Raw genomic sequence first — 15,851 nt, 5'->3', positions numbered from 1 at the left:
ATATACATTTTTCTAAACTGCACATGGAACATTCTTCAGTATAGAGTTTATGTTAGGCCACAAAACAAGTATTAACAAATTTAAGAATACTGATATCCTATCAACCATCATTTCTGATCACAATGGTGTAAAATTAGAAATCAATAACAGGGGAAACTTCAGAAAATTCACAAATACGTGGAAGTTAAACAACATAATCCTGAACAACTAATGGGTCAATGATAAAATTAAAAAGAAACTTAAAAAATTTCTTGAGACAAATGGAAATGGAAACACAACATACCAACCTATGGGATCCAGAAAAGACTGTTCTAACAGGGAAATTGAAAGAAATAAACACCTACTTCAAAAAAAGAAACAAGAACTTAAATAAACAACCTAACGTTACAAATTATAAAGCAAAAACAAAGCTCAAAGTTGGTAGGACAATGAAAGTAATAAAGATCAGAGCATTATCAAATGAAATTAAAACTTATAAAACAATAGAAAAGAACAGCAATTTTGAGTTGGCTTTTGAAAAGATTCTTTTAAAAATCAACAAACCTTTAGCTAGAATGAGAAAAGGAAAAGAGGACTCAAATAAATACAACCATAAATTAGAAAGAAAATATTACAACTGATTCAGCAAAAATACAAAGTATCATAGGAGACTATTATGAACAATTATATGGCAATAAATTGGATAATATAGGAAGAATGGATACATTTCTTGACACATACAACCCACCAAGACTGAATTATAAAGAAATAGAAAATCTTGACAGACCTATAATGACTAAGTAGATTGAATTGGTAATAAAAAATCTCCCATCTGGTTTTTGTCATTAGTTCTGTTTATGTGATGAATTACACTTATTGATTGGTGTATGTTGAACCAGTCTTGCATCCCAGGGATGAAGCCAACTTGATTGTGGTGGATAAGCTTTTTGATGTGCTGCTGGATTTGGTTTCCCAGTATTTTATTGAGGATTTTCATATTGATTCTCATCAGGGATATTGGCCTGAAGTTTTCTCTTTTTGTTGTGTCCTGCCAGGTTTTTTGTATCAGGATGATGCTAGCCTCATAAAATGAATTAGGGAGAAGTCCCTCCTTTTCAGTTGTTTGGAATAATCTCAGAAGGCATGGTACCAGCTCCTCTTTGTACCTTTGGTAGAATTCAGCTGTGAATTTGTCTGGTCCTGGGCTTTTTTTGGTTGGTAGGCTATTTATTACTGCCTCAAGGATCTAGAATGAGAAATACCATTTGACCCAGCAATCCCATTACTGAGTATATACCCAAAGGAATATAAATCATTCTATGATAAAGATACATGCACACATATGTTTATTACAGCACTATTCACAATAGCAAAGATATGGAACCAACCCAAATGTCCGTCAATAATAGATGGGATAAAGAAAATGTGGTACATATGTACCGTGGAATACTATGCAGCCATAAAAAGAAATGAGATCATGTCCTTTGCAGATCATGATGAAGCTGGAACCCATCATCCTCAGCAAACTAACACAGGAAGAGAAAACTAAACACTACATGTTCTCACTCATAAGTGGGAGGTGAACCATGAGAATACATGGACACAGGGAGGGAAACAACACACACTGGGACCTGTCGGGGGCCAGGGGGAGAGAGAGCATCAGGATAAATAGCTTAATACCTAGGTGATGGGTTGATAGGTGCAGCAAACCACTATGGCACATGTTTACCTATGTAACAAACCTGCACGCTCTGCACATGTATCCCAGAACTTAAAATTGTTTTTAAAAGTCTGCCATCAAAAAGAAGCCTAAGATCTGATGGTTTCACCGCTGGATCTTGTCAAATGTTTAAAGAACTAACAGCAACTCTTCTCAAACTCTTCTAAAAAACCAAAATGGAGCAACTACTTTTAAACTCATTTGAGGCCGGCATTACCTTGACACCAAAGTCAGATAAGAACACAACAAGAAAAGAAAACTACAGGCCAATATCACTAATGACATGGATGCACAAATCCACAGCAAAATACTAACAAACCGAATGCAACAGCAAACTAAAAAGATCATTCACCATGATCAAGCTGATTTATCCCAGATATATAAGGATGGTTCAACAGACATAAATCAATAAATGTGATGCATCACATTAACAGAATGAAGGACAAATCCATATGATTATTTCAATGGGTGCAAAAAGTATTCAACAAAATTCACCATCTTTTCATGATAAAAATTCTCAAAAAATTAGGCATAGAAAGAAAGTACATTAATAAAATAAAGGTCATACCTGACAAATTCACAGCTAACCTCACACTTAGTGGAGAAAATTTGAAAGCTTTTTTCTCCAGAGAGCAAGAACAAGACAAGAATACCCATTCTCACCACTTCTACTCAACATATTACTGAAGGTCCTAGCCAGAGCAATTAGGCAAGATAGATAAATGAAAGACATCCAAATTGGAAAGGAAGAAATTATGTTATCCTTGTTTGCAGATAATATGATCTTACATATAAAAAACCCTAAAGACACCATCAAAAAAAATTAGAATTAATGAACAAATTCAGTAAAGTCTCAGGATACAAGTCAACATACAAAACCAATAGCATTTCTACACACTAACAGCAAACTATCTGAAAGAGAATCAAGAAAATAAACCCATCTGAAAAAGCTATCAAAAAATAAAATACTTAGGAATAAATTTATTCAAGAGGGGAAAAATTCTACATTTAAAACTGTAAAATGTTGATGAAATAATTGGAAGAAGAAAATAAATGGAGAGATATTCCATGTTCATAAATTGGAAAACTAATATTGTTAAAATGTCCATACTGCCCAGAGATCTACAGACTCAACACAACCTCTATCAAAATACAAATGATATTCTTCACAAAATAGAAAAAACAATCCTAAGATTTGTCTGGAACTACAAAAGATGCCAAATAGCTAAAGCAATCTTGAGTAAAAAGAATAAAGCTGTAGGCCTTATACTACCTGACTTCAAAATAAGCTATAAAGCTATAATAACCAAAGCAGCATGGTACTGACATTAAAAAGAGGCACATGGACAAATGAAGCAGAATAGAGAGGCCAGAAATATATTCACACACCAACATCCAACTGATTTTTGACAAAGGCACTAAGAACACACAATGGGGAAAGGTAAATGGTGTCAGGAAAACTGGATATTCACATGCAGAAAAATGAAATTAGACCCTTATCTCACAGCACATATAAAAATCAACTCAAAATGGATTAAAGACTGAAATGTAAAACCTGAAACTATAAAACTACTAGAAGAAAAGAGGGAAAAAGCTCCATGACATTGGTCTGGGCAGTGATTTATTTTGGATATGACCCCAAAAGCACAGGCAACAAAAGCAAAAATAGACAAATGGGTTTATGGCAAACAAAAGCTTCTGCATAGAAAGGGAGCAATCAATTGAATGAACAGACAACCTACAGAATGGGAGAAAATATTTGCAAAATATATGTCTGTTAAAGGGTAATACTCAAAATATGTAAGGAATGCAAACAACTTAATAGCAAGAAAATGAATATAGCAGTCCCCCCTTATCTGTGGTTTTGCTTTCTATGGTTTGTTACCTGTGGTCAGCCACAGTCTGAAAATATTAAATGGAAACATTCAGAAATAATCAATTCATAATTTTTAAGTCGTGTGCCATTCTGAGAAATGTGATGTAATCTTGCACTGTCTGGCTTCGTCTGCCCAGCATATGAATCATCTGTTTTTCCAGCATAACCATATTATATATATGCTACCTACCCTTTAGTCACTTAGCAGCCATCTCTGTTGTCAAAATTTTTAAAATAGTATAAATAGGGTTGTGTACTATCTACTGATTCAAGAATCCACTGGGGATCTTGAAAATATCCTCTGTGGATAAGGGGAAGCTACTGTAATCCAATTTAAAATGGGCAAAGGATATGAATAGACATTTCTCCACAAGATATATACAAATCTTCAACAGACATATGAAAAAAATGCTCAACATCCCTAATCATCAGGGAAGTGCAAATTAAAATCACAGTGAGATGCCACCTCACACCTGTTAAAACGACTATTATCAAAAAGATGAAAGATAAGCATTGGTGAGGAGGCAGAAAAATTAGCACATTATTGGTGGGGATGTTAATTAGTATAGCCACTATGAAAAACAATGTGGAGCTTCCCTAAAAAACTACAAACAGAAATACTGTATGACCTAGCAGTCCCACCACTGGATATAGATGTAAAGAAAATAAAATCAGGATGTCAAAGAGATATCTACGTTCCTATGTTTACTGCAACATTATTTACAATCACTAAAATATGGAATTAAGCTAAGTGTCCATCAATAAATGAATGGATAAATAAAATGTGTTACATACTCACAATGGAATACTATTCAACTTTAAAAAGGAAGGAAATCCTGTCATTTGTAACAACATGGATGAATTTGGAGGGCAGAATGCTAAGTGAAATAAACTAAGCATGAAAAGACAAGTACTGCACAATCTCACTCCTGTGGAATCTAAAACAAGAAAAGCTCTTATAGAAGTAGTAGAATGGTGATTACCAGGAGCTGGGATGGTTGCTAGGAACAGGTTGGGGGATGGTCAAAAGACAAAATTTCCCTAAGGAGGAACAATTCAAGAGATCTATTGCACAACATGGGGATACAGGTAACAGTACACTGTATCCTTGAAAAAACTAAAAGCGTAAAGTATTCTCACCACAAAAATGGTAACTATGTGAGGTAATGTGTTATGGTTATTAGCTAGATTTAGTCATTTCACAATGTTATTTACTTCAAAACAATATGTTATAAGCAGTAAATGTGTATAATTTAATGTCATTTTAGAAAATTGTTTAAAGAGCAACTTATTTTAAGGAGAAAAAATCAACATACGTGAAGACCCTTATTTCCTCTGAGCTAAAAATGCAATTCAGTTAATGGGTAGGAGTAATATCACTCGTTAATTGCATATAACTGAAATCTAAAGAGCCTAGAAGACAGTTTCAGTGGAAAACAACAGGAGGATCAAAAAGGGTTAGCAGAACAGCACGATATTTTCTTTCTAGAAGAAATCTGAGCAGGAGTGCAGAATTCATGTGGTGAGAATTCTTCAGTGACTCCCTACCTCCCCATTATCTGACCTTGCAGCAAAATCCCTTGTGGAGCTTTAAAAATATATAGACCAATGCCTGCTGACCCCCAAATGCCATCTTCACCCATTGGAACAGTCTCTCTGTATTTTAAAAGCTCATAGGTAATTTTAATACACAACCAAGGTTCAGAAGCAGTTGCCTATAGAATGAAACCCAAACTCTCAGCCAGGAAAATTCTGTCTTCTCTAGGGCAGGATCCTGTCAGCCATCTTAGTCCTCCGATAGGCACAGTGCTTGACACTTAATAGACTCTAAATAAATGATAATTAAATTAATACATCAATGGGCTGGGTGGATGAATAGACTTTAATAAGGAGCCCTGAGGCATTAAAGATAATTTGCATATCCTGAAATGAGGGTAAAAAAGGGAAGGGAGCCCAAGGGTCGGACCAGAGGCAGGAAGCAGGAAAAGTGGATGCCAAAGAAAATTCTACCCAATTTGCAGTTTTTCTTAGAGCTATGACAGGATTTATAATCTCCTTTAAGGACAAGCAGGAGAATGGGGTATAGGGTCTTTTTTTGTTCATATATGCACATTTGGGAGCCCCTTCAATGAGGAGTTTACACTATGTTCTCATAATCCTGTAAAGCTACAGGACATTATTTTTCAAGGCTCAAAGACACTATTAAATCTCATGGATCCCAGGCCTGAAGAGGGCATACTTTCCGTGATTTACTTGAGCTAGAGTAGGATGTTGGCTCTGTCTATCCATTTAAGTTTTCACCCATTTCTTGTCTTAGGTTTCGGCAGGTTGCAGGTTTCCTTTTAATAACGTCATTGTGACTTATAAAACACTCTTATTGGAAATTCCTGTTTTTTGTACATGGGACATGAAAGAGGCGTGTTTCCCTTAGCTGGCAGACAAGAAGTTGTCATAGTTCCTTGAAAACATTATTAATCAAGTCCTCACCCATAGGTGGGTCCCTGGTGATTATTTCTTTTGGAGGAAAGGAGGAGGAACAAAACAGGGTAAGAGGGAGGAGACCCACGAAATGAAAATCTGACTCTCCCCTGGAAATGTGGGTGGATAAATGAGGCCTCGCTTTTGGAAAACTAGTATTACAGGAAAGTCCATTCCTTTGCTCAGGGTACTATTACTCACTCATTTCACCACTGCAGACTCCTGCATGTGGGTATTAGATTCCACAAGGTGAAGAGGACCCACTAATGTGTATTTAAAATTCATCCTCTATTCTCAAAATAGAAAACCAACTTTTCTGAGCTCCAGAGGAAGAGGTTAATTCACATGATTTCCAAGGTTTCTTCCAGCTCTCTGGCTCAGCTGGACTCCAGGCTTTCTCTCATTTACTATACCTGCTGGTAAAATGTTTGTCTCATGAAAATGTTTGAGAAGCTCATCAAAATTTCAGACCTTCTCCCCTGAAGTATGCCCATACACACATTTATGTATACTCCAGGGCGGTTCATGAGCCCCTCTGCAACTACTTTTATAAACCCATACCGGCTGGGCATGGTGGCTTGCACCTATAATCCCAGCACTTTGGGAGGCCGAGGCAGGTGGATTACCTGAGGTCAGGAGTTCAAGACCAGCCTGGGCAACGTGGTGAAACCCCATTTCTACTAAAAATACAAAAATTAGCCAGGCGTGGTGGTGCGTGCCTATAAGCCCAGCTACTCAGGAGGCTTGAGGCAGAAGAATCACTGGAAGCTGAGGCTGCAGTGAGCTGAGATCACGCCACTGCACTGTAGGCTAGGCAACAGAACAAGACTCTGTCTCAAAAAAACAAAACAAAAAAAACCTCATACCTTCCTAATCTGCTCGAAAACTCCCCATACATTCTTAAAATGTGCTGGCTGCTATTCAAAGCTCCCCAGACTATGTACACTAACCCATCCTTCTAAGAGTGGCTCCCAAAATTCCTTCATTTAGCTTACATGTATTGAGCATTTACCCCTTATAAAACATTAAAATCATGTTTTATGTATCTGTGCATATGTTTATGCATGTATGCAAATATAAAGCATACAACACACAGCATATATTAGGAACAGAAGGGCAATAAAGATGTATACTTTGTTAAGGTATATATAAGTTATTATATAAAGACTTGCCATTAAGGAGTTTATAATCTAGAAGGAAAGATAAGACAGGTAAATAAATAACGATAAATTAAAAAGTGGGCCGGGTGTGTTTCCTCACGCCTGTGATCCCAGCACTTTTGGAGGCCGAGGTTGGCGGATCATTTGAGGTCAGGAGTTCGAGAGCAGCCTGGCCAACATGATTAAAGCCTATCTCTACTAAAAATACAAAAATTAGCCAGGTGTGGTGGCACACGCCTATAATCCCAGATACTCGGGAGGCTAAGGCAGGAGAATCACTTGAACCCAGGAGGCGGAGGTTGCAGTGAGCCGAGATTGTGCCACTGCACTCCAGACTGGGAGACAGAGTGAGACTCCATTTCAAATAATAATAAAAATAATAATCATAATTAATTAAAAAGTGGCAACAGCTGTGGCCCAACAGCCATTTGCTCTTTATTCCTTGATTTTGTTCCACTGCTCAATTATCCTAGACATAACTCATTTTATTTAGCTTTTTAAAAGGGACGGAAGTGGGAGAGACATTGGTGTGTGAATATTGAAGCATGATGCCTGGAACTGCAACAGCCATGTTGTGACTGAGAGAAGTTTTAGCTTGTAGAGAACGCACTGAAAGTAACAGAGCAGAAAGATGAAAGGAACCAGAGTCCTTGATGGAATGATAGAGCTGCTGACTTGACCAAGCAAGGAACTGGCTGCCTTCCAGACTTCCTGTTAGAGACATAGTACATTCCTTCTTAACACATTCTGAGCTGAGTTTCCTGCTACTGGAGTTGGAAACATCCTCACTGTTACACGTGCGGTAAGACAGGCATGAATAATGGGCTCTGGGAATCAGAGAAGGGATGAACTAGTATTAGGTCTTTAACTTTGATTTGTATGTATCTATGTGTGTGTCTATATATGTGCATATATTTGCAACATATGTATACATAAATATATATGTTATGTATATTTCTATCTTTGCTATCTTGGGACAATGTAACATAGTAAGAAAGAACTTAGGCTTTGGAGTCATTCAGCTTCTCCTATTCCCTAACAGTGATACTGTGGGAAGGTTATTTATTTATATGAGCCTTAGCATCTTTATCTATAAATATTCCCTACCTCATAAGGTTTCATGAGGATTAAATAAAATGATGTATAGAAAGTGTTTGGCACAGTGCCTGACACATGACGTAACCTCAGTAGATGATACCTATTGATATTTTTTCTTTCATGCAGACAAAAAATATTTATTGAGTACCTACTGTGTGCTGGCCCCTTCCAGACATTGCTTACAATCCTGAAAGAAACCTCCTGCAATATGACACCTGTTTTCATGGACCTTATAATTTAATTAATGATGACTGGAATAAAGATATAATTAAAAGCTGATATGAGTGCTATAAAACAAAGGTTTCAGTATCATGAAATCATGTTAGACGTGAACCCGAACTTGTCTGAGGGTTAAGGAAGGCTTCACTGGGACAGTGGTTTTGAGCCTGGGGGTAGGGTGTGATGGAGAGATCATCATTCTAGAATATATGGAAGAGTAAACAAGTAGCAAAAACATGCAGTTACTTGTTCCTGGACAGTAGGATTATTAAACTCAGAGATTATATTTAGATAATCATATACTTGTTTATTCATATTCTTTGTCCCCAGCACAGTGACCAGGCTCATCAGAGACACTCATAAGTATTTGTGGACTGAATGAATGAACCCCTCCAACTCTCATTGTCCCTGTCAAAAAAAAAAATGAGTATAAAATGTCTACTTCTAGGAGATAACAAATATAAAGCATCTGAGCACACAGTAAGAACTCAATAATTAGTAGTCCTTATAAAAGTACTATTATCATTGCCTTAAAATTTACATACATTATCTCTGATACTACAATGTAAGCTCAAGGGTGGCAGGAAATATATCTTATTTATCTTTGAATATCTCAAGGTTCTTAGCACAGTGTCTTGCATAGAATAAATTAACTTATCTGTAAAAATTCAGAGGATAGATAAAGGTCTTATTTAGGAATTAAATTGACAGGTTAAAGAAATTGTGCAGATTGAGAAAATCAAAGCTGGGTTAACTACTCTCTGTAAGGGATACTTAGCTTCCATAATAGAGATAAAATATAGATGGGAAAACCTCTAAAACTTTGTAAAACAAACAAGAATTATGTGTGGTGAAAAATGCCCTTAAAGAACAATTAATAGAGAATATCATGTACATAATTCAAAACACATTGCTTTAATGTCACCATCTCAGAGACAACTCAATCTAATCAATCTCTAGCATATTTTAATTATTTGCATACCACTTACAGCCATCTGATATTTTCTTTTGAGTTGATTGATTAATTGATTGAGTTTCAAATTACATATCTCCCCCAATAGAATGTAAGCTCTATAGGAGCAGTGATCTTGTCTGACTCGTTCACTTTTTGTATTCATGGCACCTAGAGCTATATCTTCTACACAATTGGCGGACAAATAAATACATGCTGACTAAAGTAGTGCATATAAAAATAATACTACATATTGTTTATGGAAGTATGTATAAATTTGCAAAATCATAAAAGGGAATTCAAAGTATAAGCAGGAATATTTAGGGGTGTGGTGTTTTATAGGCAAAAGCTTGGGGAATAAAACTCAGTATGGTGTCGTAAGGAACTTTACTTATATCTGAAATGGCTTATTAAAGAAAAGACTAGAAGCAAAAGATGACAAAATAGTAACTATTTATTTTGGTGATGGGAATTTCAGTGTTATGTTATTCTTTGCACTTCTCTGTGTGTTTTCAATTTCTCAAAACAAATTTAAAAATAGAAGGTCTGAATGGAGAAGAATAAATTAATCCCTTGTAGTTTTATAGGATCTAAAGTTCTCTGAAGTGTTGTTATGTACACTTGATCATCACAATAATTTTGAGGTAGTTATTACCAGCCTTATTTTATATGAGAGGAAAATGAGACCAAGATTTATGAAGAGGCATGCCATGAGGACCAACCACGTCGAGGAAATATTTGCCTTATAACCTGACCTAGAGATGATTTCTTTTTTGAGATATAACATCAAAATCCTTCAGATACGAGAGAACTAGATAAGAGGTAAAAAGAAATTAGCTTTGAGGCCTATAGGCAAGAGACCTGGAAGAGTTCAATATAAACTGACAAAGAATAAATGAGCAAATATTTTAATTCAAAATAGAAAATATTCTCCAAATGATCTTAGGCAAATTGCCGAAACTTTCAAAGGCTTGCTTTTCTTACTCGTAAAATACAGTGATTACCTACTTTATATAATTTTTGTGAGGATTAAATTGTTTACTTTTTGTAAAAGACAGCACGGTATCTGGCACTTAATAAACGTTCAATATTTGTGTTTTTCCTCTTGGTTTCTTATGCTCCTACATATTATGTTCAACCATTGTAAACTACCTTTTTTGTAAGTAAAAATGATTGAATATGAGCAATTTCGTTGAGTTTCATGCAATTATTCTATAAATGTAAGGTTTGATACCACTATCAACTATCCCATCTAGAATTTACATACAAGGGAAGGGCAGACCAAAATTTGAATAAAACGATAATTGTTTGGGGTTTGGGCTTGAGAGTCTATTTGCAAGGATGGATGAAAGGGATTTACAAGTATGTAAGGAGGAGAAGGACAGTCCAATTGGCAGAGATGGGTTTTCATAATCAGGGTTAGGCAATTGCAATCATGACAGCTGTTTGATAGCTTTTGGCACCAAAATATATTGACCAGCTGAGATATCATTAATGCTTAACAATTTTATCCTTATGACCATATCTTGGCCAACTAGGTTGCCTTTGACCACCAAAGGGTATAATAATATATTCCAATGTAAATTCCATGTGTGTATCTGTGTAACTCATATTCATGTTGATGTGTTGCATAATATACACTAAATATAAATGCCTTTGCTTCTTTGGAATGTCATGTTAGATGGTGTGATTAAAGAGGAATAGAATTAAAATATAAATTGATTTATTTAAAACAACAGTTATTCTGGGAAATGTGTGTGCACTAAAAGAAACCTAATTATTAAAATAATTTTAAAATAAAATTTGAATAACTAGTCTAGAAAAGTAGTCTGACTGGGAAAAGGCAGTTCTGTACCATATATGTGTAAAAATTAATACAGGCAGGAGAGAGGTGATTGAGAGACTTAAAAAGAAGGCTGCTTACAGATCAGAAGAAACCCTTGGACCAGTGTCATAAGTCTATGAAGATATTCCAGAAATGCTTCGAGTTAGGTAATCTCCTGATAGTACCTTTAAATTATGAGATGAAACAAATAAGGGAAAATACAAGAACATTTTCAGAATGCTTCATATCCTAAAACTTAATGCATTAAAATATCCAGAATATTTTCAGAACCTGTAATTTTGGCATTTGCTGAATAAAATTTATAGTACAAAGTTGTATTAAATAGCAAAAAACAGTCATTCAAACATAGAAACTTTACTCCCTAACTCAAAATGCATGTGAGTAAATAATTTCGCCTTAAGATTGAATTCTTGGGGGTTTCTTTCATTAGCATCTCTGGATTGATCTTTAAACCTGGTAGTGGTCATGTATTTTTCCTTCCTCATAATATAGGTACTTGTTTGGCTACCAGTGATTGTTCCTCTTCCCTATATAAACTACTAAAAGTAACATCACTATTCCTTCTTCAAAGTCAGACACCTGACATTAAGTACTTTATATGAGGAGTATTGTTAAAAAGGAGGCAACCAAGCAAATTCCTCCTTACATCTGTGGAAAGACTTAATCATCTGATAGAAGTCAAGTAAAACACTGCTTGGATTGCAAAAGTAACTACAAGTATGAGAGTCTTTCCTACAAATACTTCACCTACCCTTCCTTCCTTCCTTCCTTCCTTCCTTCCTTCCTTCCTTCCTTCTTCCTTTCTTCCTTCCTTCCTCCCTCTCTATCTTGCTTGTTTGCTTGCTGGTGATTTGACACACTATTAAAGAAGCCCATTTTTATGGTCTCACTTATTTCTTTTCCTTCTTTAGAGGGAGGGCTTTTACCCAAACCTGGAGAAAATACATCACGGAATATCAGTAGTGGAAAGGATTTTAGCAATCATCTAGGTTGGGTCCCTCATTTATAGATGAAAATCTTTAGATGGAGAAAGGTTTTACAACTTAACATTCTATGGCCAGTTAGTGGCAGAACTGAGACAAGGTCCCAAACATGTACCAATAACTAGACTAATATCATTTTCTCTATCGTTCTATCTTAAAACTACTTTTCAAGTCACCTTTCCCTGAAAATGTTATGTACCCACTTAACATTTTCAGACTGAATAATCAGCATCTTTGCTGTGTGGTTTTGCTTTTCAAAGGTAATAGTGGGATAGCTCTTTAAGTCGAAACTCCTGGGATAAAGGAATCCTGGGAGCCAGCATGTAGGAAGTGTCCATCTTCATGCTCCGTCTTCACCTTGCACTGGCACTCCTCCACCAGCATCACCACCTTGATCACGGAGGAAACTTCAGTGCAGTTCAGTGGCAAGTGCATCGTGGTGAACTTGGCAGGCAAACAGTGAGAGCAGAAGGTATGGGAGTGCTGCTCAGCTCCGGGAAAATGAACAGACCCGCATTTCCCAAAGCAAAGGTTGTTCTGAACAACTACTTTTTCACAGCCTTCGTGGGTTATGGTCTAAAAAGCAAACACATTTCCATTACGTTATTTTGAATTATTTCTTTAACACACATAATGCAGAAGCTAGGGACTGTAAATCTGAGGATAATATACACTAAAAATTTCAAAGCTTTCCAATTTTGGATATAATTTGCAATGTGCAAGTGATAGTATCTACAAGGGCATAGAACCACCTCAATTAAACTTTCTTTATTGAGCAAATTATTAAATAGCCTTTAGGGAATCCCTAAGTTAACATAAAATATTTTACTCTATGCTATTAGTGCCAGACTTTAAGAAAATTTGTCTAATTGGATGTGAGCAATTGAAAAAATCTAATGGTAATTATCTTACATAAGTAATGTGCCTTGCCTTTTTATTCCTCACAGTGCTTTGTGCATAGTACACTCCCAATACATATTTGTTAAATTGATCGTAGAATAGATCAGAACACTATGGGTTTAATTCTATCCTATTCTGCAAGACCTGTAGTACGTTCAAGTCTATGAAGTTGTATGCAAGCAGAGTTACAATGTGTATGCCTGCAAATCATTGTGCATTACCTCACCTTTACCTCTCATAACTCCAAGCACCTAGCTTTATGTGCCTTTCAAAATATGTAAAAGTCAAACGTCTTAATTTTAATCTAATTAGCAATAGAATTCAAAAGAAGAATTTCAAGGGAAATTTGATTGCCTGATTCTTAGGAGTAATTTTCTAATTGCACATGGCCAACAGAGTAGTCATTATTATTTGATAATTGACTTGTCATTGCTACATATCCTTGCCTTTTCAGGCAGAATACTTAACTGCCTTGCACAGCCAATTGCCCTATTCTACTGCTTGCTTAGTTGGGTAGCATTACTTGACTATAAAATTTTACTCTACCCTGCATTGTTTTTGGTTCAATGTCTTCATGTTTAAGGACCTAATGCAAGTTCTCAGTTTTAATTTAACATTTGGAAAGTAGGTATTGCCAGAACCAGAGGAAGTAGACAGTAGGGTGCCCCTTTGTCTTAACAGCGTGGAATTGATCATAATAACTACAAATCAGTCAACACAACATGAATCAGGAGAAATAATCTCAGGGGAGGAGATATAATCTCACATCAAGATTGATTTTTTTAAAAGCTCATATGAGAAAATAAGTTAAATGAAATCACTTTTTTGCTATCATAATACTAGAAATGATATGATAACTTTTGCCTGAGAACCTCAACATACTTTGAGGTTGTGGGATAGCTTTAGTAAGCCATTAAAGAAGCCCCTCATAAACCTATAAAGTAGTTAAGTACGGAATATAGGGATTAAGACCATTGTAAATGGATATGAGAGTGTTTGGGGAGGAGTCCAATGCACCCCACCTTATCAACAAATGGAGTTGACCTGCTCATCCACATATTAATAGAGTGCAGAAAGATAGCTACAGAGGAATTCTGGTGATTACTCTAAATTCTCAGTTTCCTAACTGAGGGTACAGTCTGACTCATATCTCTGAGTAGATCACCTCCAATGCAAAAATAAATGAATAAAACAAAGCTCTGTGTCTTCAAAGTGAATGATTACTGATATTGACAGTATCATCATATCATTCTTGCAGCATTTCCAGAATGCCAAGAAAAAATGGAAAGGTCAGAAGGAAACTTAACCTTTGCCAAATCCTATGATGAATGCCTAAGGACCAAATCTGTAGTTAAGCTAGAGTCAGGCTCGCAACAGCCTTTTCCCTTATTCTCCATCCATCCCAGCTGTCCACTACCACCTACAAACCCTTACCTGCTCTCCCCACAGAACACATACCTGGCTGAAAGGCACTGTCCTGCAGGTCTCCCAATGTACTTCATGGCTTTTGATGGGCAAGATGACCCCTTGAGAGGCCGGACTTTTTCTGAACATGAAGTGGTGCCAGAATTTCTTGGCTTCTTCCCGAAGAGGAGATTTCTCCATTTTCATCCCGTCTATTGGCTGGATGAGGGACTGGGTCCCAGGTGGGAAGTGCTCACTATCTGAGTCCCTGGATGGACGCATTTCTCTCTCAGGCTTCTTCCAGAATCTGCCAAATCTGGACAGCATCTTCTCTCTCTGCCTCTGGCCTTCCCCTGCAGGGCTGGTGCCTACAAGGTGTGGCACTGCGACAAACAGATCTGGCTTCTCCTCAGCTTCTTCATGGTTGCCTGTGGGGAGCTCTCTTTGATTCCTTGGCAGGAGTGCAGGGGAAAGAGAACTCTGATTCTGGCGGCCATCCTGGTGCCTTGTGGCCTTTCCTAGAGGCAGGAGTACTAGCAGCTGCAATAAGAGGAGATGCATGCTGTCAGGGGCCCAAGCTTCTTTTGTAAATGATGAGGCCCAAAGGAGAGGCTCATTCTCTGCAGGACTGGGAAAAAGGAAATCATATATATAGATACCTGCCTGGTGGGATGGAAAGGCAGGTGGTCAGTAGCAAGGCAGAGTAAACACATTTATTGTTTGCTTGAATTGTGTAGTGCTAATGGCCTCCTGCCGTCACTTTGGTTTTGTGTATTTTAAAAGGCCCCAGTGAAAGCCTGGGACCCAGGGGGTAATTAGCTGAGAGTTTAGCTATGTCTGAGGCTTAAAGAGCAGTATTAGCAAAGACAACACATTCTTTGCCTAAATTTCCCATGGCTGTTGTCAGAAGAAGGACTAGAGTCAGCTCACATTTGCTGTGCATCTGCATTGTGCTGGAATAGAATAGACAAGATATGTTGCTGTGAGAGAAGTATATTGGATAAAAATTAAAGGCATACATTTAGAAAAAGCCCAGGCCTTTAGGAAGGCTACACACACACACACAAAGAAGTATATCAAAATTGTAAGGAGAAGAACGGAAGAGCTAGAAGGATGTTAATTTTTTTGAGCAACAGACGTATTGCTTTTTACTTACATGTGAATTGGGGTTATTGATTTTTGCATGGTAACTGAGTAAAGGGAATACGTTTTCCTTTCCACACGTAGAAACTCACA

General features: G+C 36.8%; 1 protein-coding gene across 1 annotated transcript; it reads right to left on the bottom strand.

The window, feature by feature from the left end:
- Positions 1-11,536: 11,536 nt before the first annotated feature.
- Positions 11,537-15,432, bottom strand: CER1 (cerberus 1, DAN family BMP antagonist). Its single transcript, XM_017867178.1, has 2 exons — positions 14,670-15,432; positions 11,537-12,887 (listed from the first exon to the last, which is right to left on the bottom strand). Exons 1-2 carry the CDS (start codon positions 15,174-15,176, stop codon positions 12,591-12,593), a joined length of 804 nt encoding a protein of 267 aa, XP_017722667.1. The 5' UTR covers positions 15,177-15,432; the 3' UTR covers positions 11,537-12,590.
- Between the last annotated feature and the right edge of the window lie 419 nt (positions 15,433-15,851).

This window comes from Rhinopithecus bieti, unplaced genomic scaffold (assembly GCF_001698545.2).
Source record: "Rhinopithecus bieti isolate Rb0 unplaced genomic scaffold, ASM169854v2 scaffold_3067, whole genome shotgun sequence".
NCBI lineage: Eukaryota > Metazoa > Chordata > Mammalia > Primates > Cercopithecidae > Rhinopithecus > Rhinopithecus bieti.
Note: the sequence above shows the minus strand (reverse complement) of the source record. Positions and strands in the feature narration are given on the sequence as shown.

What these genes read in the sequence shown, in the direction of transcription:
- CER1 (XM_017867178.1), bottom strand. Translation starts at nt 15,176, where the DNA reads ATGCATCTCCTCTTATTGCAGCTGCTAGTACTCCTGCCTCTAGGAAAG. An exon ending in GGACAGTGCCTTTCAGCCAG is followed by an intron (nt 12,888 to 14,669) that starts GTATGTGTTCTG and finishes TTTGCTTTTTAG; the next exon opens with ACCATAACCCACGAAGGCTG.